The following is a 23,326-nucleotide window of genomic DNA, read 5'->3' as shown; positions in this document are numbered from 1 at the left end:
TCTGCAATGAAATTACAGCAAAATGGACTAGCCTGCTGCATAATTTTTTCACTTTGATTTTTGGGGTGTCTTTGAATTCAGCTCTCTCTAAGTTGATAATTTTCATTTCCATCAAACGATGTGGCATCCTTTTGTTCCTAACATATTACCCAGTCCATATCAGTATAGATATCCAGCATGATATTTTCCCCATTGAGATCTGATGTGTTTTCAAATTGTTCCTTTATTTTTTTTTTTAGCAGTGTATATTTGTACATGGTACTTTGTAATTGATACTCATAGCTAAGGTCAATCCCCTTATTAATTTTCTTGCCTTTCACTGAACTCTTTCTAATTCAACATCTTTCCTGAGAACTGGTGACCAAACCTGAACTGTAGTCAGGATGAACCATTTGGACATATTTGGTACCAGACACATAACCAAAGAAATGCAGCATGCTATTCACTTTAAGCTGGTTTTCCAGATCCTGCTGATATATAAACAGGACATATTTCAGCCCTTCATTATCAGTATCTGTATAAATTAAACGTTCAAGGAGTTCTATGCAGTACTTTTATACAATCACTTGATGCATGATAGATTTATGAGGGAAGGGTGGCATCTTGCTTAAGAGTGGTCAGCTGCAGTATAGTCTGTGCTGGCTTATCTAACTATAGGATGCCCACCTCTTTCCTGTTTTCCAGAACTTCCTCTCTATCTTCTTGTTAAATAGTTTTTTTTAAGATTATTTCAAATAGTAACAAACAGGGAAAGGAAATCATAATAATAACAGAGAAAAGCAAACTCATAAAACATTGATATTATGGCCAGTAGTACATAGGTGCAGTTATGCAATCTAACTTCGTGCCCATGAAGATAAGCCATTACAGCATTGAGCAATCCAAATATACGAATAGCATTAATACTTATAAGATGGGGTCGCTGATGGCTGTTCTCTAATAGGGCCACCCCCAACCCCCCTGAACACCCCAAATGGGTACACACTGTGTCCAGTTGGGGGGAGGGGGGTAGACCCTCCGACAGCTAAACATCTGTGGACCACCATATATTAGACTGACATGTACATAGTTCTACAAGATGTTATTTGTGACACTAACAGAGAATATATGAAAGGTAAAGTAAAGGGAATACTCTTTGGTGGTAAATCAAAGCAGACTAATTGGGCTTGAGACCAGAGGCGGCGGTAGGATGCTAGTAACTTCTCAAAATTACATTGTGTGTTTACCCGTGAAGTAAGTTCTGGAATTTTTGGTGACTCAGGTGATTTCCAGTGGTGAGTGATGGTCAATCTAGCAGCAAACAAGATGTGGAGTACTATAGTCTGGTACTTTGGAGGGATCAGATCTATTCCCAAGTTCAAAAGTGCCAAAGCCGGCCAGATAGAGAAGGTCATGCCCAGAAAAACTCCAAGCAAAACCTCCACTTCCTTCCAAAAGGGTTGAACAAAGGTGCAATCCCAAAGGATTTGATACAGTGTTCCTACCTTATTGCACCGTCTCCAACACAACGCACTGGATGAGGGATACATTTTAGACAGCCTATGAGGGGTTAAGTACCATCCATGGTATATTTTCAGAAATTGTTTCCAATGATCAATACATTTAGACAGTTTATAGTTGACCGTGATGGCCTTATGCCATTGTAAATCTGTAAAGGTCAATTGGAATTCAGATTCCCATTTAGTCCGACTTGGGCCCAATGAAGGTGCTTGAGTGTTCATATACAAGTTGTAAAAAAAAGATATGCCCCGTGTGCCAGATATAGCATGGTCCCTAAAGAAGTCCCATGCCGTAGCAGGGATGGATAACTGGAAGGCAAGTTTGTTAGTTTTGTGAAAATGGTGAATTTGTGCTGTTTTAAAGCAGTCTGCGGGGAGAGAGCTATCCTTAACACTCAGCCAATAGTTGTGGCCATTCTTTTTCCAATCTAACATCGAGAAGGATGGAATGATCTATTTGTAAGCCCCCAATGGAATATCTAAGTTACGCCTTTCAAGGGTCTGATGGCGAATGGACAGTAAGGATCACAAGGCAGTTAGTGTGGCCGTAATAGTAAGATGTTGGATGCGGTGGGTTGAGGAGGACAAGGATGAGGCAGCTAACAGTGCTCCTAGATCCTGGTGCACTAGTAGGGATCTCTCTATGAAAACCCAACATTTGTCAGGTGGTTCCTGTAGCCAATATTGCATTTGGTCAAGGAGTGAGGCGGTATGATAGAAGGTATGATAGAAGGGGATGTTGGGGAGCCCTGCCCCTCCATGGGTTCTCCGGCTCACCGGAGTTTTAAGGGCTATTCTCGGTATTTTGCCAGACCATATCAAGGTCCTAAGAAGGGTATTACATTTTGCAAAGAAACTAGATGGTAGTGATAGTGGGAGGGTTTGGAAAAAATATAGGATTTTGGGAAGAAGCTGCATCTTAACCACTTACCGCATACTGACGTACCCATACGTCGGCAGACTTTGCGGGGTTATACTGGGATGATGCCTCTAGCTAGAGGCATCATCCCGGTACCGTGGTTTAAAGCCGACGGTCGGCTTTCCGTCTGTAATGACCGATGCGGCTCGGGAGCCGCTCGATCGTTACCCGGGTGAGCGGGAGGGGACGTCCCCCCCCTCCCGCCGCCTTCCGTGGCTTTGCTCGGGGCTCCCGTCCCACCGGGAGCCCCGAGCACCCAGCCGGCACATCCGCCGGCTGGATGGAGTCCCGATGAATGCCGGAAATGGCATTGATCGGGTCTCCGATGACGTAACCCGGAGGCGGCGTCCATGACGTCACTTCCGGGTTACTGTGCTGCAAAAGGCGGCAAATTTAACCACTTTACCTCCGCTCACATGGAGGCTACTGCGGCACTTTGCCACGATCCCGTCCAGCGACGTAGACCTACGTCGCTGGACTCCTCCCCCTGTAGGCGGCGCTCGCGCGCCGCCGGAGGCGCGCTCCCGCTGTTTCGTTTGGGTACGACCGCGCAATTGTCAGTTAAAGTCGCACAGCGCCGAATCGCAAAAAATGGCCTGGACGGAAGACAGCAAAATCCTCCGGTGGTAAAGTGGTTAAAAAACGGCTGTATGCAAAAACGCCATTTTCGGCGTTTTGCATACATGGAAGTGTAGTGGAGGGGTCTAGGGTCTTTTAGACCCTCGATCCCTCCATAAAGTGTACCTGTCACTACATATTGGTGTCACAAGGGATGTTTACATTGCTTGTGACAGCAATAAAAGTGATCAGATTTTTTTTTTTTTAAAAAAAACCTGTAATAAAGTTAAAAAAAAAAGAAAAAATAAATAGGAAAAAAAAAATGTAGCCGCCCCTGTCACCGTTAGCTCGCTCAAAAAAAAAAACGTATACGCAAGTCGAGCCGCGAATGAAATCGCTGTTCAAACCACACATGTGAGGTATCGCTGCAATCGCCAGAGCGTGGGCAATAATTTAAAAAAATAGCTACACTCTAACTCTAAACTGGTAACCGTTAAATAAATTTAAAGCGTCGCCGATTGAGATCTCTATTGACCGTAGTTTGTCGCCATCCCACGGGGGGGGGGGGGGATTTTAAACCGTAACATGTTGGGTATCTATTTACTTGGCGTGACATCATCTTTCACAATATACAAAAAAAAAATGGGCTAACTTTACTGTTTAGTATTTTTTAAATGCAGTGAAATGTGATTTTTCAATTTTTTTTTCAAAAAAATTGCGTTTTAAAGACCGCTGCGCAAATACCGCGTGACAAAAAATTTTGCAATGACCGACATTTTATTCTCCAGAGTCTTTGCTAAAAAAATATATATAATGTTTGGGGGTTCTAAGTAGTTTTCTAGGAAAAAATACTGGTTTTAACTTGTAAACAAAAAGTGTCCGAAATAGGGCTGGGGCTTAAGTGGTTAAATGCAGCCATTTTACCTAGCCAGGATAATTGTGCTTTATTTATCTGCTTCATATCATGTTCTATGTTACGGAGTAGAGGTGGGAAATTAGCCTTATATAGTTCAGAGGTGGATGGTGTCAGCTGCAGTGGCGGAGCTAGACTTTTAAAACAGGGGTGGCAAAGGGGTGGCTAGGTATTAATTTGGGGGGTCAATATACAAAGTGTCATTTAGTGTCAGATTCGTCCACCGCAATGTCGCAGTCCCTCTAATAATCGCTGATCGCTGCCATTACTAGTAAAAACAATTAATAAAAAAAAAGTTCCATAGTTTGTAGATGTAATACATTTTTTTGCAAACCAATCAAAATACACTTAGGATTTTTTACAAAAAATATGTGGCAGAATACATATTAGCCTTACAGGTGGCGGTCAGAGCATGCGGACAGGATACAGGTAGCGATCAGAGCATGCGGACAGAATACAGGTGGCGATCAGAGCATGCAGACAGGATACAGGTGGTGATCAGAGCATGCAGACAGGATACAGGTGGCGATCAGAGGATACAGACAGGATACAGGTGGTGGTGGTCAGAGGATACAGACAGGATACAGGTGGTGGTGGTCAGAGGATACAGACAGGATACAGGTGGTGGTGGTCAGAGGATACAGACAGGATACAGGTGGTGGTGGTCAGAGGATACAGACAGGATACAGGTGGTGGTGGTCAGAGGATAGGGACAGGATACAGGTGGTGGTAGTCAGAGGATACAGACAGGATACAGGTGGTGGTGGTCAGAGGATACAGACAGGATACAGGTGGTGGTGGCCAGAGGATACAGACAGGATACAGGTGATGGTGGTCAGAGGATACAGACAGGATACAGGTGGTGGTGATCAGAGGATACAGACAGGATACAGGTGGCGATCAGAGGATACAGACAGGATACAGGTGGCGATCAGAAGATACAGACAGGATACAGGTGGCGATCAGAGGATACAGACAGGATACAGGTGGCGATCAGAGGATACAGACAGGATACAGGTGGTGGCGATCAGAGGATACAGACAGGATACAGGTGGTGTTGGTCAGAGGATACAGACATGATACAGGTGGTGGTGGTCAGAGGATACAGACAGGATACAGGTGGCGATCAGAGGATACAGACAGGATACAGGTGGTGGTGGTCAGAGGATACAGACAGGATACAGGTGGCGATCAGAGGATACAGACAGGATACAGGTGGCGATCAGAGGATACAGACAGGATACAGGTAGTGGTGGTCAGAGGATACAGACAGGAATCACATCTGTGATTCTGTACAATCTCACCACTGCCATTCTTGTATGATAACTGCTGCCTGTGCCTGCCAGTGGACATCACATCGATAGCAGCCAGCCAAGCAATGGATGCATGTTGCAGGCCAGGTGGTGAGACTCATTCTAAGTTAAAACTGGCATGCATGCTTACACTCCTGACTACACTCACTCACTTACCAGGGGGCTGCAGCCAGGGCAAGGTGTGCTCAGTGTCAGCTAGTGGCACTGGTCAGGGCTTTGTGTGTCCAATCCATTCTGAGTGGTCGGGTCTGCGCTGTCTGTCTTTCCCATCTGCCCGCCGCGGCTTGGCGCCTCCTGGCATTTGAATTTTTTAGGCCGGGCACCCGTGCAGCATGACATCATCAGTGGGCGGCGCGCACTGCTCATGACTCACCGGTCTTCCTGTCTTGTGGGATGGATCGGCTCTCGCCGCTCCCCTGTGATTACTCCGCTCCTCTTCCCTCCCTCTGCCTACCAGCTCTCCATCCGCCTCCCTCCGCAGCCCCCGTACGGCGATCCCCTGTGATCAGTGGTAGGATTCAAAAATTTTAGTAACCAGTTCCGACTTTCCCAGCAGAATGACCAGCGTGCCCCCTTTCAATGCACAGTGACCAGCGTGCCCCCTTTTAATGCAGAATGACCAGCGTGCCCCCTTTCAATGCACAGTGACCAGCGTGCCCCCTTTCAATGCACAGTGATCAGCATGCCCCACTTTCAATGCACAGTGACCAGCATGCCCCACTTATAATGCACAGTGACCAGCGTGCCCCCTTTCAATGCAGAGACACCAGCGTGCCCCCCTTTCAATGCACAGTGACCACAGCATTGCCCCCAACCATTGCAGAGTGCCACAGAATTGCCCCCAATGATTATTGCAGAGTGCCACAGCAATGCCCCCAATGATTATTGCAGAATGCCACAGCAATGCCCCCAATGATTATTGCAGAGTGCCACAGCAATGCCCCCAATGATTATTGCAGAGTGCCACAGTAATGCCCCAATTATTATTGCAGAGTGCCACAGTAATGCCCCCAATGATTATTGCAGAGTGCCACAGTAATGCCCCCAATGATTATTGCAGAGTGCCACAGCAATGCCCCCAATGATTATTGCAGAGTGCCACAGCAATGCCCCCAATGATTATTGCAGAGTGCCACAGTAATGCCCCCAATGATTATTGCAGAGTGCCACAGTAATGCCCCCAATGATTATTGCAGAGTGCCACAGTAATGCCCCCAATGATTATTGCAGAGTGCCACAGTAATGCCCCCAATTATTATTGCAGAGTGCCACAGCCTTGCCCCCAATTATTATTGCAGAGTGCCACAGCATTTGCCCGCAATCATTGCAGAGTGCCAGCGTCCCAGCGTCCCCCCCCCCCCGCGAGACCGGTTTACTTACCTCACGGACGGTCATCACAGCAGCTTCTCATCGGTCGGTCCGCGGCTCCCTGCGTCTTCTCAGTCCTCCCGCCGACGCCTCCTCGACCAATGGCACGGCGTTTGCCATTCGGCCAATCAGGAAGTGGGAGCACCCGCTTCCTGATTGGCCGGAGGAGGATCCATGTGACAATAGCGAATTTTCATTCGCTATTGTCACAGAATGGGCGGGCTCGGCCTCGGGACGCACTGCTCTGCTGCTCCCTGAACCTGGCCGCCAGCTTAGAGGGATCAGCCGGTTCTGCGAACCGGCTGATCCCACCACTGCCTGTGATTCCTCCGCTGCCAGCCATGCACCTGTCCAGGATCGGGGTGGCAACAGGGGTGGCAGGGACTTTTTCTGGGGTGGCAATTGCCACCCCAGCTAACCCTCTGGCTCCGCCACTGGTCAGCTGGATGCCTAGGTAGGAAATGGTGCTATGTTCCCATTGAAAGGGGAATTGAGCTTTCAAATGGGCCAAGTTATCTTGGGTTAAATAAAGTGGAAGTGCTTGGCCAAGGGTGAAATGCCGAATTTATACAAGACTCTGTCCAGGTACTGCCAATGGACCCCATCAAAAGCCTTTTCCGCGTCCAAACTAAGGAGTAGGGATGATCGAACTTTTGAAAAGTTCGGTTCGGCCAGAACATCCGAACTTCCCGAAAGTTCAGCCCGGATTTCAGAACCCCATTGAAATCAATGGGACCCGAACTTCGGTAATCAAAAAACACAATTTTTAAGCCCTAAAACCCAATAAATGCCCCTAAAAAGTCCCTAGGGTTCTGGGTCATGCCCCATTAACTATTAATCACACAAAAAAAAGTCCTTAAAAATTGTAATTTTTGATAAAAAAGCCAATTATTGAAAAAAAAAAAAAGAGAGATTTTTTTATTTTGACTTTGGATTTAGTATCTGGGGGGTCTAAAAAGTGTACATGTGAAGTTTCAGCTCTGTAGCATGTCCAGAACCATGGAAAAAAAAAGATAAATTTTCAGTAGAACAGGGATGTGGGACCCTCCTTTTACACCTATATGATCTTTTTTTTCTGGTTCTGGACATGCTACAGAGCTGAAACTTCACAGGTACACCTTTTAGACCCCCCAGACACAAAATCACACAAAAAAAAAGTTCTTAAAAATTTTCATTTTTGATAAAAAAAGCCAATTATTGAAAAATTAAAAAAAAAAAAAAGAGAGATTTTTTGATTTTTACTTTGGATTTCGTATCTGGGGGGTCTAAAAAGTGTACATGTGAAGTTTCAGCTCTGTAGCATGTCCAGAACCATAAAAAAAAGATAGTTTGTATTAGAACACTTTCAGCTCAGGGGGTTGGCTTCTCTTCTCGGTTTTCACACCTTGCCGGTTTAATAGCAGGCATTTTTTTGGGTTCTCAGTCAGGAAAAACATCTGAACTTGTGTATAGTGGTACTGTGCACAAGTTCTGATGTTTTGCCTGCCTCCAAAAACCCCCAAAAAATGCCAGCAAAAACACACCTGGGCATTTTTTTTTTGACGCTAGCGTTTTTTTTGGCATTTTTTGGGGTTCTTTTGAGGCAGGCAAAACATCTGAACTTGTGTATAGTGGTGTATATACACACATACATATATTTATATACACACCTAGACATATATAGGTGTGATAATAGCAGAAATATATGCTTGCGCTAATGAAATCATTTACAGTAATATATTTCTGCTACTATCACACCTATATATGGCTAGGTGTCTATATACATATAATTATGTGTGTATATATACCACTATACACAAGTTCAGATGTTTTGCCTGCCTCAAAAGAACCCAAAAAAATGCCAAAAAAACGCTAGCGTCAAAAAAAAAAAATGCCCAGGTGTGTTTTTGCTGGCATTTTTTGGGAGTTTTTGGAGGCAGGCAAAACATCAGAACTTGTGCACAGTACCACTATACACAAGTTCAGATGTTTTTCCTGACTTCAAAGAACCCAAAAAAATGCCTGCATTTAAACCGGCAAGGTGTGAAAACCGAGAAGAGAAGCCAACCCCCTGAGCTGAAAGTGTTCTAATACAAACAATCTTTTTTTTTATGGTTCTGGACATGCTACAGAGCTGAAACTTCACATGTACACTTTTTAGACCCCCCAGATCTGAAATCCAAAGGGGGTTGGCTTCTCTTCTCGGTTTTCACACCTTGCCGGTTTAATAGCAGGCATTTTTTTGGGTTCTTTGCAGTCAGGAAAAACATCTGAACTTGTGTATAGTGGTACTGTGCACAAATTCAGATGTTTTGCCTGCCTCCAAAAACCCCCAAAAAATGCCAGCAAAAACACACCTGGGCATTTTTTTTTTTGACGCTAGTGTTTTTTTTGGCATTTTTTGGGGTTCTTTTGAGGCAGGCAAAACATCTGAACTTGTGTATAGTGGTATATATACACACATAATTATATGTATATAGACACCTAGCCATATATAGGTGTGATAGTAGCAGAAATATATTACTGTAAATGATTTCATTAGCGCAAGCATATATTTCTGCTACTATCACACCTATATATGTCTAGGTGTGTATATAAATATATGTATGTGTGTATATACACCATTATACACAAGTTCAGATGTTTTGCCTGCCTCCAAAATCCCCCAAAAAATGCCAGCAAAAACACACCTGGGCATTTTTTTTTTTGACGCTAGCGTTTTTTTGGCATTTTTTTGGGTTCTTTTGAGGCAGGCAAAACATCTGAACTTGTGTATAGTGGTATATATACACACATAATTATATGTATATAGACACCTAACCATATATAGGTGTGATAGTAGCAGAAATATATTACTGTAAATGATTTCATTAGCGCAAGCATATATTTCTGCTACTATCACACCTATATATGTCTAGGGGTATATATACAGACATATATGTGTATATATACCCCCTATACACATGTTCAGATGTCATGTCTGACATCAAACATGTCCTCAAAAAAGCACTGGCAGTGGCAGCCCCTGCAGCATGAAAAATGCTTGGCTGGTGAGAAGCCATATTCCTGTCCCAAAGCAACTCAGAGAAATGATCATTTCTCTATAGCGGTCACCCTGCTATGGAAGGGTTTTGTCACCCTTCCATAGCAGTCACTGTCAGTTAACCCTACACTACACTACGGTCCCTTTACACTTAACACTTTCCCTACAGAAACTAAATTTTTGAAGCTAACTTAAGTGTAAAGGAGCACTCTAACTACACTAGATATCCCTTTCCTCACACTAAAAATAGCTAAATGACACTTTGTAACACATTAGAACAGAACAGCATTCCACTCTCTTCCATGTCCCGTACAAGAATGCTAGGAATTTGGCGGGGGCAATCTTATATCCTGGGGGGCGTATTCACTAATGATTGGTCTAGGGACCCCCTAGTCACTCCAATCACATTCCTAGCATTCTCCTGCCCCCTCAATTGGCTTTTGCTAATGGTTCTGGTCCTATCACGGGCTTTTAAAGCCCATTTCTGGAAGCCTTGCATTTCGGTCGGTTCTGGTTGCCGAATTCCGAACTTTTTGGGCAAAAAGTTCTAAATTCGGCCGAACTTCGAACACCCAATGTTCGGGCCGAACCGATGGTGGACCCGAAACATTCGATCATCCCTACTAAGGAGCACGGAAGGCAATTGATGGGTCCCAGCCTGGTAAATTAAATTAATCATCCTCCTAGTGCCGTCCGGTGCTTGTCTGCCTTTTAACAAAGCTGACCTGTTCAGGACTTATAAGAGTCGGGGGAAATTCCAAGAGCCTATTTGTGAGTACCTTTGCTTATATCTTCATATCAGAATTTAGTAAAGATATAGGCCGGTAGTGTTGAGGGAGAGTGGGGTCTTTCCCCAGTTTCGGTAGAGTAATAATAATAACTTCCATCATTTCCTTGGGAAATTGCTCGGTGGAGACTGCCTCATTAAAAAGATTAGACAAGTGAGGAGTGAGAATGTTAGAGAATGCTTTATAATATTCCGAGGACAGGCCGTCTGCGCCAGGCGCTTTATGGGATGGAAGATCTTTAATTACCTTGATGATTTCTTGAGGGAATATAGGTCTATTTACTAATTCTAGGGTCGATGCATCTATTGCGGGTAACCTCAATTTGTCCAAGAAAGTGTTAATTTTCCCCTGATGTACACCAGGGTCCTCACGTAAATTATACAATGAGGAATAGTAATCGCTAAAATTCTGTGCTATGTCATGTGGGCTAATAGCCAAGGTACCTTTGGCGTGATGAGCCAGTTGGGAGATCCGGGCTCTAGTGCGTTGTTGCTGCAACTGTCTGGCTAACCATTTCCTTGCTTTGTTTCTCTGTTAATAGGAGGATGCTTTTAATTTCAGGATATACCTATCATGGTTATCTAACAGGGCCAATCTAGGATCAGATCTAACCTAAGTCAGTACCAAGCAGTGCTTTGAGTGGCCCAAAAGAGGTGCCGGTACTCTATTATAGCCTATTCATTTTTTTATATCAGGGCCCCCACAGAGCGCCCCCCCACAGCAGAGTCCCCACAGAACGCCCCTCCACCCCACATCAGGGTCCCCACAGAGCACCCCCCTCCTCACATTAGGGTCCCCACAGAGCCCCCCCATCCCACATCAGGGTCCCCACAGAGCACCCCCAGTGTATGCTGGGGCCTCGCTCTCCTCCTCCTCAGATGACATCACTGGTTGCTAGACGCCGGGCGGCGATAGAAACCAGTGCACCTCAGTACAGCAGCATGGCAGCTCTGCCGCCTCTGCTGGCCTGGGCTGGGACTCCGGAGCAGGGGGACTCACTGGGGGTGACTGGTCTGGCTCTGGAGTGGGAAATGAGCGTACCGGTACGCTAAGGCGCACGGAGAGGTGGCGGTATGCTCAAGAGCCATATTTGGAAGTGGCGGTACTGAGTACCGGTGCATACAGGCCCACTTAAAGCACTGGTACCAAGTCCTGTAAATTAATTTTATGCAAATTCTCCAGCCAAGCAATCTCCGCCAAAAGAGACAATATATATTGTGTTTTTTTACGTTTAACTCTGTATTTACGTTTAACTCTGGCATTCATCTGTATTAGCAATCCCCGAACGAATGCCTTTTGAGCACACCATAGAGTAAATATATCGACCGAACCCCCTGCATTGAAGAAAAAGAACTCCTGAAGGCAGACCTTCAATTCCTCAGTGCAAGCCGGATCAGCCAGCAAAAAGGTATTATTCCTCCATAAAGAGGTATTGAACCTGGGATAACCATCCGCGATCTTAAAAGAGATCAGCGCATGGTCAGTCCAGGAAATGTTATCAATTGTTGCATCAGATACATTCAACAACAGCTTACGATCAACCAGGAAATAGTCAATTCTGCTATAAGAGGAATGCGGATTAGAGAAAAAAGTGAAATCCCGTCCAGTGGAATTCAAACACCGCCAGGGAAGTCTTCTTGAAAAACATAGGGAGCCAGATCCAACTTTTTCTTGCGAGTTCTAGCTGTGGAATCTATAGATGGGTCCATGGTGATATTAAAGTCTCCACAAAGAAGAACATACCCCCTCTGGACTTATCTCACCTTCATCACTTTCCAAACAAACTTTTGTTGATGGGTATTAGGAGCATATAGTGTGACCAGGGTATAGGTAATGTTATTGAGGGTTGCCACAACAATCAGGAACTGGCCGTTGACATCCGTAACTAGGTCCAGTAAGTGAAAGGACAGAGTGTCCCTGAATGCCATCAGGACACCCCTTTGTTTTTTAGAAAAGTTTGCCTGAAAAATATGTGGAAAGGATCTGTGAGAGCATTTAGGTGGATTCAATGCTGTGAAGTGCATCTCTTGTAGGCATAGAATATCTGCTCATTTGTTGACAGCATCTTTCCAAAGAGATCTCCTTTTGTGTGGGCTATTTAGCCCCTTTGTATTAAGAGATACTAGTTTCAGTCACATGGCAACACAATAGAATAAGTATACAAAGGGAGTGCCACAAAGTCACGTCAGGTGATAAAGAAGTGCACGGTGCACCAACAAAAGGTTTGCTGATGAAATAAAAATAAAAAGAATAATAAGACAACAAAAAAGGGGAAAATTTGAATGTACAGGCAGCCGCCCTGGCAACAGAGGGCCTCCAGCGGCCCATTGAACACGTGAATCCTATACTCATCCCTGAGGGGTTAAGATCAATAGTCCAGCCGGACGGGATCTATCAATTTAGGAGGGGAAAAGCAACTCAAGGGAGTATGGTCAGGTAGGGGCCCAGAGAGCTCGGTGTAATAATTCCAGGGAGGAGGAACCACAGCATGGTGTGGTAGGAGGGTCAGCGACCCGAATTGTCCGCTTGAGAGGGTTGAGTCTGCCATGTCTTCATCATCCTCTGGGAGGAGTAGTCCCCATTTTGTCATTAAGAGGAGGCCATCATCCAGGTCAGAAATCCTAAAGGTCCTGTTGTTCCTTTCAATTTCAAGTTTAGTAGGGAACTTCCACCTGTACTTGATGTTATTGTTGCGCAGGATTTTTGTGATCGTGTTAAGATTTTTCCTGTCAGCTACAGTGGCTTGGGAAAGATCTGTGTAGAGTGAGATACCTGCATATGGTTCAGGCAGGGAGGAACGTTGTCTTGCATATTGCATCAAGCGATCTTTCACATGCAAGAAATGTATTTTTGCAATGACGTCTCTAGGTACTCTCTCAGGCAAAAAGGACGGCTCAGGGAGCCTATAAGCTCTGTCAAATGTCAAATCCTGACCTTGCACATTAGGGAGGAAGCAATCATCTTTTGTAGATAGGAGCGGAGTTCCGCCACACAAACCGACTCAGCAATGCCGTGAAACTTAATATTGTTGCGGCGGGAGCGGTCCTCCAAGTCCGCCATTTTTATTTTCATGGTGCGCATTTCATCCAACAGAGCATCATGAGCATCTACTAATTCATTGCGAGCCTGAGCAAATCACTCATATTAAATTCCACTTGATCAACCCTATTACCTAGAGCTTCCATTTCAACTTTAGTTTGTTTTATAAAGTGTAATAAGCATATTATTCTTTGTGGAATCAATTATGGGCTGGCCAGCAGTGGGAAAAGCGTCCAGTTGTTCCCCAAAGAGATTTGTGTCAGGTGGAGTAATTATAGAGGAGGGAGAGGTACTCACTTGAGTAGTTGTAATGTCCAGCTTCCTCTTCTGTTTCACCGGGCTCTGGAAAATCACCATGCCAGGGTGACCATTCCCCTCTTGTGTATATTCCTGCCTTAAGGAGTCTGTCTCATGAGGCACAGCAGCAGCTGCTGTGTGTCTGTGTGGCAGCGCTGTGGGGCTGGTGCCATTTTGACTCCTCTGAGGCCCCGATATACTGAAAAAATGTATAAGTTTGCGGGGTCCTTCCCGCGACTTGCGTTTCCCCATGTGAAAAGTAAAGTTGTGGGGTAATAGTAGAGGTGTCTAGGGATGAATTTGCCACCTTCACCATCGCTGTGAGCCGCCTAAACGATCCCGCTCATCCGGAGCTCAGAATTAAGCGTCCATCACCTCAGGATGCCGACCACGCCCCCTCCTTCCTCTCCATCTTCTGCTGATGGTTCACCTCTGTTTTGTTGCAGTGTGTGCTACATATGCTGTTACTGACTCTACTACCTCCTCCAGATTCACTTTTAGGGGGGCAGCTCATTTTCTGTTGTAAGCTTTGTTAGATTTTGCCGTCCCTCATTTTTACTATACTTCCTGTGTGTTTGCTCCCCACTCCAGTTTTAATGCTCAGGTTTTGGTTACCCTTGGCAAAGATTTCTAGTTCCACTCCCAATAAAAATTTTGTCTCCTTCTTTGGCATCATTCATATCTGGCTGGTTTTAATCGCTGTTAATTTCTGGTCTGCCCACCTGATGCGTATCGCCCAATTAGCTTTCTCAAGATACGGGATACATGTCCGTTGAGTGGTGACGTCATTACTTAGGGTGAAGCTAGGATGCAATCTTGCTGAGGTTTGTTTGTATGGTGGAAAAACCCTTTTACCCTTTCTGTCATGTGAGTATATTTCCACAGGGTTTTTAATAAAACAGTGTTTTGTTGTCTAAACCAGTGTTTCTCAACTTCGGTCTTCAGGACACACTAACAGGCCAGATTTTAGGTATTACCTTGGGGAGATGCAGACTAGAATACTGCAATCACTGAGCAGCAAATGATATCATCTGTGATGTATTTCGGTTTTCTTGCAAACCTGGCCTGTTAGTGGGTCCTGGTTTGTTTTCTAAACCAGTGTTTCTCAACTCCGGTCCTCGGGACACACTAACAGGCCAGATTTTAGGTATTACCTTGGGGAGATGCAGACTAGAATACTGCAATCACTGAGCAGCAAATGATATCACCTGTGATGTATTTTGGTTTTCTTGCAAACCTGGCCTGTTAGTGGGTCCTGAGGACCAAAGTTGAGAAACACTGGTCTAGACTATCTTGCAGCTTCTTTTTTTATGACATCTATATTGGAGAGACTGATGACCAGTATGAAGAATGGCCCTGGATGCAAACTGTGATACATCTTTATATTAACCACTAAGCTCCAGAAGGTTTACCCCCCTTCATGACCAGGTAATTTTTTGTGGTACAGCACTGCGATACTTTAACTAAAAATTGCGCGGTCGTGCGACACAAATAAAATTGTTGTCCTTTTTTCCCCACAAATAGCGCTTTCTTTTGGTGGTATTTGATCACCTCTGTGGTTTTTATTTTTTGTGCTAAAAAGAAAAAAAAAAAAACGACAATTTTGAAATAAAAAACAATATTTTTAACTTTCTACTAAAAAACACATCCAATAAAAAATGTAAAAAATCTAATTTCGTAATCAATTTGGGCCAATATGTATTCTGCTACATGTTTTTGGTAAAAAAGAAAATTCCAATAAGCATATATTGATGGTTTTCGCAAATGTTAGAGCATCTAGAAATTATGGGATATTTTTATGAAATGTTATCTATTTTTTTACTAGTAATGGCGTTGATCAGTAACTTATAGCAGGATTGCGGTGGACAAATCAGACACTAAGTGACACTTTTGGGGACCAGTGACACTAACAGAGTGATCAGTGCCGAAAAATATGCACTGCCACTGTACTAATGACACTGTCAGGGAAGGGGCTAACATCAGGGGTGATTAAAGGGTTAAGTGTGTCCCTAGGAAGTGCTTTCTAACTGTGTGGGGGTGCTTGTACTGTGGGAAGACAGAGATCTGTGTTCCTGCTTAGCAGATACACAGGATCTCTGTCTTCCCTTGTGACGTTCTGCCTCTCTCTCTCTCTCTCTGCCTCTCTCTCTTGATTGTGTTTAATCATAGTGGGAGTAGGTCGCCGGCGGCGCGCATGCGCTGCCCTGGAAGCACAAGATGACATACAGGTACGTGATTTCGCACAGAAGAGCCACTGCCCTGCAGAATATGTACGTGGGTCGGTCAGCGAGTGGTTAATAAGCAAGTTTGACCTCCTGTTGTTAGTGGGGTGCATCAAACCAGGTGAGAGGACACCCAGGGAGGAGTTTTAGTGGTGAGCACATCGGTGCTACTTTTATTGGTGGATGAAGTGTGAATTCCTTATGCACATGGAAGAAATTTGTTGTACTTTTTGAAGAGTGTTGTCACATAAAGATTGGATGGTGAATGGGACTTTTATTTTTGTTTTGGACAATGTGCACATCTTTTCTTTGGGATATATATTCCAAGAACTATGTCTGCCATATTATACTAATGTTTATATGTTTTCTGATGTTTTTTTTACATTGCACATTTTTTGCACAGATTAAATTTTTAAGATACAAATTGATTTTGTTTAAATTGTAGAATTTAGGGAGAGGGTTTAATTATAGAGCGCTTCACTTATCATTCTAGGTATACGCATTCTATTAGTATGGTGATTGTACTTTGTGTGGTAGCTGTTCTGAAAAATTGTTTTTCTTTTTGCACTATGCATAGGGTTTTTTTTATCTTAAATATATATATAGTGAGATACAATAGATGTACTGCAAATGCATGATGGATGGAGACACGTTACAACTCCCAACTGGTAGACTTGAAATTTTGTAAAGCCCCGTACACACGTACTGATCGTCGGCCGAACGATCGGCCGTCTTTTGTCCAGGGCTGTCGTGTCTGTTGAAAACTGCAAAAGACTGCACACGAATTTTGTCGGCCAACAACAGCCGACTGCAGAAGTGATGTCATGTGATGGTTAACTTTCCTTGTCTTTTTTCTTTTCTGAGCATGCCCAGTCTTGCTAATCTGCTGTCTGTCGGCCGAAATCTGTACTGACTGGCGAACAATCGGCCGTTCTGGCGTTGGCCAACAAAAATTTTAATACCTGCACGACAGATTCTGTTCGGCCGAAAATACGCTGTCGGCTGTCGGAAGCATCATACTAACAAGCCTACAATCGGCCGATCGGTCGTCTGCCGAATATTTTTACGGCCGACAATCGGTATGAGTGTACGGGGCTTTACTCTGTAAGTTGTGACACACGGTGGTTTATATTTGTTTTGAACTCTGGATGTAACTGCTTCTATGTAGGTATAAACATTTTCCTGAAAAATTGTATATATAAAAAAAAAAAAATAAGAACTTGTTAGCCTCATCTACACAGCTAATTCTGTAGTGAAATTAAAACTTAATTACCTGTAATTACTGGCTGGGAAAGAGTTGACTGTTCCATTACTTGATCAACTAAAATGTATTTTATGTTGAGATCTTCAAGTTTTGGCTTCACAAAATCCTTATACTTGGTTAAAGTGTCTTTATCCCACAGTTCTGTAGATAATTTATACTCAATGAAAATATTGCCATCCGTTGTGCTATTTTTTCTTTGTCCTGGGCACCATGTAATGCTAATAAGCTGGAGGTCTACTGCTGTTCCTGCATCAGATAATATTTTCTTCAGTGACTCTTGCTTAAGCCTGTAGAAGACACGTACTGATTCTTCAGCCCTAATAAAGGGGCAAATAACATTTTGTGGTGTGCGTTTAAAGGAGTCACACAACCGAATGCAAATGCAATTCAAAGTTTCTTTTTTTCTTTTTTTAGACAAAGAAGCCATTTTTTTACTTCCTGAAAGCACAAATGATCAGTATATCTAAATAATATAAATCACCAGTGCAGGTATGTGCTGGACCTAGAAGAAAGAAAAAACAGATTATAAGAAAACATTAAATAGAAAGAGAAAGATAACTGCTCCAAAATGTAAACTCATGGAATAGAAAAACAAAAAAAAATATGAATAAATCAAAAATATAATCAGAATTACCAAACCAGAACAAGGGAACTAGAAGAAAAAAAAAAACCTAATGCTAACCTGTCATCTAGAGGCAGAAAGTAAGGCTGCTTTGACACGGCTTCGTTGCAAAAACCCTGTTGCCTGCACTTGTGAAAAATGAAAATGTTACATAAAAAAGGCACCAAAAATGCAAATGCAAATATATATATTTTTTTACTTGTTTTCCATTAATTTCTATGGGGAGCTGCCTTTATGGTGTGGTTTTGAAAAATGTACCAAAGATGCAGCAAGCAGGACTTTTCAAAATGCACTGTACCCAGGGCCATCTTTAAGGCAGGGCAAAAGGGGCAGCTGCCCTGGGCCCCATCATTGTTGTGGGGCCCAAAGCAGCTGCCTCATACTTGCCAACTATCCCTGTTTAAAGTCTCTTAAAGTTTTAGTCCCATAGCTGCCCAGCTCTGCCCTATTGCCATGTACAGATGACTCACCTGCAGACCCTGTGTTTACCTGTAAATAACCTGCAATGGTATTTAAATTGTGTGGCATTAATATGTAAATAGTCATGGACCAGCTGAATTGATATGTAAATAGAGGCAGCATTCATATGTATATCATGACACCCTGAGGTCATATGCACCTTCACTTCTGTTGAATGCTGCCCACTAGGGAGGTAAAGGGGCATGCTTGAAAGTCCTGTCTACAACTGAGGTCATTAAGCCTACCATCAGCCTGTTCTGCAAAGGTAAGCAAGATGGAGGGGGGAACCTTTTTTCAAAATACCATGGTGGCACAGCACCCTGAATTTTGGTGGATGTGAATACGCACATCTCAACAGATGCGTGAGGGTGTCATTAACAATTAAGGCCACTGCTGTGTACCAGTCGAAGGGTACCACATTTTTGTGGTGTCAGAAAAGCGATTTTGCATGTTTTCCTGACACAAGAAATGTGAATGCAGTCTAAATGTCTCAGTTACATTGGTGGTCAGTGTAAATCTACTCATTACATTGGGGCTTAGTGAAAAATCCTTTCATTCACACTAGTGGCCAGTGTAAATGTCCCCCTTACTTTGGTTGTCAGTGTAACTTCTTCATTACATTGGTAATCAGTGTTAATTTCCCTTTACAGTGGTGGTGAGTGTAGAATTGCCCTTACATTGGTGGTCAGTGTAAATCCACCCTAACATTGGTGGTCGGTGTAGAAGGGTCACCTTACATTGGTGGTCAGTACAAATCTCCTCAACAATGGTTGTCAGTGTAAACTCCCCCTTACATGGAGGTCATTGTATATTCCCACTGGTGGTTCGTAAAAATGCTCCTATTACATTGGTGTCAGTGTAAAAATCCCTCTTTATATTGGTGGGGGGTGTAAAATCACCCGTTGCATTGTGGTCAGTGCAATTTGCCCCTCACATTGGTGGTCAGTGTAGAATCTCCCCTCACATTGGTGGTCAGTGTAGAATCCCCCACTATATACTTGCCAAAGATTTCCTGCTTTGCTCTACATGATTCAGAATTTGCCACAGTGTACTGCCTCCTGACTAATCCCACTGCCACTGATCACCCCCCTTCCCCAGCAATGCCACTGATCCCAGGAGTCCTAGTATCCCTAGGAGTTTTCTATCTATTGATGGGTCCCCTCACCTCCCCAGTCCATGGTTTGCTGGCAAGCAACAAATCAGTGGGCAGTAATGATGTGCACTAACCTATTGCAACCAATTATTGATCTGTAAGGATGTGCAGTAACCTCTAGCAACCAATACGTGAGCAGTAATAATGTGCAGTAACTTCTAGACGGCCCTGACTGTACCCGCAACGCAATGGCGTGAAGAGTCCCATAGGATTTAGAAAAATGCATCAGTGTACAAGCAGCCACAAAAAATGGAGAATTGTATCATACTTACCGTAATTTTCCTTTCTTGGTGCCTATCCATGGCAGCATACCAATGATAGAGCACCGCCTCTACTCCGTCTTCAGGACTAGTGAATAGCATAAAAGAAAGACGCCCCCTATTCCCAGCATTCTCCTGTAATATAGAATACCGAGGGAGGGAGCGTATGCTGCCATGGATAGGCACCAGGAAAGGAAAATTACGGTAAGTATGATACAATTTTCCATTTTCCTGGTGCCTCCATGGCAGCATACCAATGATAAATAACAAGGGTGGGTAATGCCAAATAAGTGAATTTTTAATTGGAAAAGGACATCGCTGATTGAATCGTTCTTCTTCCAAACTCAACGGTTGTGAGTGACCCAGGGTCGATACGGTAGTGTCCGAAGAACGTGTGTTGAGAAGACCATGAGGCGGCCCTGCAAACCGTCTCCAAAGACACATTAGCCCTTGCCGCCCAAGAATCTGAAACTGCCCTGGTAGAATGACCCCTTACTTGAGAAGGATGATCCAAGCCCTTGATCTTGTAGGCCTTTTGGATTAACTTAATTATCCAGGATGACAGAGTCCTGCTGGTAGCTTCCTTGCCTCTGTTCTTTCCGTAGGGAACGATGAACAGCCTTTCTGAGGATCTGAAAGATTCTGTTGCTCCTAAGTATGTATGCTCTGGAGATGTCCAGGTTATGATGAGTGTTTGACTCTGGATCCAACAGAACTGGTAGTGCCCATGGTTCGATAAGATGGCTTGAGGGCTTGAGGGCACCTTGGGGACGAAGCCTCGTAATGGATGAAGCTCAACTCTATTAGGAAAAAAGGTAATATGCTCCTCGCCTATCCCTAAGGCATGCAGTTAGGAAATTCGCTTTCCAGAGGTGATGGCTACAAGAAATACTGTTTGTAGAGTCACATTCCATAAGGTTGCTTGCTCCACAGGGGCAAAGGGGGATCCAGATAGAACATCCAAAATTAGAGATAGATCCCACTGAGGAAAAGGGTGTCTAGTGGGGGGGGGGGGGCGAATTCTTCGTACCCCTTTAAAGAAAGTGACCACCAAAGGATCTACCGCTGCTGAGATCGCTGCGACGTGTACTTTCAGAGAACTTAGACCTAACCCCAAATCCAATCCTGATTGAAGAAAGGATAGCAAGTTGGAGGATGAGGGGCTGATCGGGTTGAAATCCTGTCCTGTCGCAAATGCCAGAAACTTACTCCAAATCCTGGAATAGATTGCATTTGTAGAGAGTTTTTTAGCCCTCAAGAGCGTGGAAATAACTCCGGGAGTACATCCTAAAGATTGAAACCTCCTCCTCACAGCCTCCAAACATGAAGATCCAGCTTCTGCGGGTCCGGGTGGCATAGACTCCTCTGAGAGAGCAGATCTGTAAAAGGAGGAATCTTGACAGGGGGTCCCACACTGAGCCGTACTGCCAGAGGAAACCAGTGTCTCTTTGGCCAGAATGGAAGAACTGCTAAGATCTGAACTGATTCTCTGAGGAGCCTCCTGAGAAGCTTCAAAATTAACGGACGTGGAGGAAAGGCATAAGCCATGGAAAAGTTCCAAGGGCACGTCAGGGCATCTACCGCCTCCGCCTGAGGGTGGGGGAGACGAGAGAAGAACCTGGGAAATCTTGAGTTCTCCGGGGTAACGAACATATCCAGCTGTGGGGGAAACCAGAGGTTGGAGATTTGAAGAAAAATGTGTGGGTGGAGACACCACTCGTTGTTGTCCAGAAAATTCCTGGAAAAGGAGTCTGCTATCGTGTTGAGCTTGCCTGGAAGGTAAACCTCTCTCAGATCTACCAGGTTCCTCTCCGCCCAGAGCATTATTGGTTCGACCTTCAACAGGAGGGATCTGCTGTGTGTTCCCCCCTGTTTCTGTAGGTAGGAAACCGCCGCTTTGTTGTCCATCCTGAGAAGAACTCTGTGTCCTTGGATAAGTGGTGTTAAGGATGTTAGGGCTAAGAAGGCCGCTCTCAACTCCAGCACATTGGATACCGTTCCCCTGGTTGAACAAGACCATCTTCCTTGGAGTATTGTATCTCCGCAATGAGCGCCCCAACCGTGTCCGCTTGTGTCTGATGTAACAATGGTCCAGGAGAACGAGCCTAGATAATGAGGCTTCTCGAAGTTCTTCTTCTTTGTCCACCAGCGTAAGCTCCTGCGCATTACTGAGGTTATTTTGATCCTCTGGCAAAGATGTTCCTTCTTCCACTGCGCTAGGAAGCCTGTTTGGAAGAAATGTAGATGCCAGTGGGCCCATGGCACCATGGGGATGCAGGATGACATCGTACCCACTAGGCTCAGGCACTGGGAGGCCGTCAGATGAGTACTCTCGATGACCTTGAACATTCTCTGGATGACAATGTCTCTCTTCTCGGGGGGTAAGGAAATAGTCCCCTGCCGAGTATTGAATAAAGCCCCCTAGATAAACCATCTGTTGTGTTGGTGATAGATGACTCTTTTTCAGGTTTACCAGCCATCCGAAATCTTCCAGGAACTTAAGAAGAATCTCCTTGTGGGACATGAGCTGTACTGGATTGTCTGCAAGGGGAAGGATGTCGTCCAAATAATGGAACACTCTTAGCGAGAACGGCTATCAGGACCTTGGTAAATACCCGAGGTGAAGTGCAGAGGCCGAACGGAAGGGCCTTGAATTGTAGATGTATTCCCCCTACTGTAAACCTCAGGAACTTCTGGAAGGATGGGAGGATGGGGATATGTAGATAGGCATCCTGGAGGTCGAGTGATTTCATCCAGTCTCCTGGCTGGATTACCTGGATGATTGTATTTAATGATTCCATCTTGAAGCTTTCGAGTGTTATATAATGATTTAGCTTCTTGAGATCTATCACAGGTCTCCATCCTCCTGTCTTTTTCCTGACCAGAAAGAGCGGGGAATAAAAGCCTGTTCTTCTAAAAGTGTTCTGCCGATGGGACTGGAATGACTGCTCCATGGAGCTGAAGTTCTGTCAGAAATTGCAGTAGTGCAGAAGCTTTTTCCCTAGAAGCTGGAATCCTTGTTTTCTGAAAAACTTCAGGCGGTGAATGGGAGAACTCCCAATGATGCCCTAGCTTGATCGTTGATAAGACCAAGGGTCCTGGCAGAGGGCAGCCCAAACCGGATAGAAAAGCTGCAGTCTTGCTCCGACTGGGAGGGACTGCAGACTCCTGGTGTCAAAAAGACTTTGTGGAGTCTTGGGGAGCTGTAAAAGTCTTGTTTATGCGTGCCCCTAGAAAGGAGGCCTGCGTGCCCCTCCAGGGTCTTCTGTTCTCCCTTTGTTGTCTTGGTTGCCAGTAGTCCCTGTATCTTGATGGGTGAAATCTTGAGGAAACCACTCTAGATCTCTTGGGTTTCCTGTCCTGGGGGAGTAAAACGGACTTCCCCCCTGAGACTCTGGAGATAGCTTCGTCCAATCTTTTCCCAAAGAGAGCCTTTCCATCAAAGGGTATCCTACATCAATTTTGTTTGGATGATAGATCAGCCATCCAGGACTTTAACCAAAGGGCCCTTTTCACCATCACTGCGTGAAGCATTGACCTTGCTGAAGAGCAGATTGTATCGATTGTGGCTTCCCCGACAAAGTCTGCTGATATCTTGAGTTCTTCAAGAGCCTTGATGATGTCTTTTTG

At 44.5% G+C, this 23,326-nt stretch overlaps 1 protein-coding gene across 1 annotated transcript in view; it reads right to left on the bottom strand.

The window, feature by feature from the left end:
• The window catches only part of LOC309549493 (uncharacterized protein), a gene marked incomplete at its 5' end in the record, with an annotated part of 245,888 nt that extends 223,330 nt beyond the window's left edge, over positions 1–22,558 (bottom strand). The window contains 4 exons of the mRNA XM_082249823.1: positions 17,212–17,640; positions 17,684–17,704; positions 20,906–22,237; positions 22,471–22,558. Of these exons, the coding sequence (XP_082105949.1) occupies positions 17,212–17,640; positions 17,684–17,704; positions 20,906–22,237; positions 22,471–22,558 (1,870 nt within the window). The remainder of the gene's footprint in view (positions 1–17,211; positions 17,641–17,683; positions 17,705–20,905; positions 22,238–22,470) is intronic.
• Positions 22,559–23,326: the final 768 nt, after the last annotated feature.

Source organism: Pelophylax lessonae (genome assembly GCF_965119305.1).
Source record: "Pelophylax lessonae genome assembly, chromosome: 1".
Lineage (NCBI taxonomy): Eukaryota > Metazoa > Chordata > Amphibia > Anura > Ranidae > Pelophylax > Pelophylax lessonae.
This window is presented reverse-complemented; position numbering and strand designations above follow the sequence as displayed.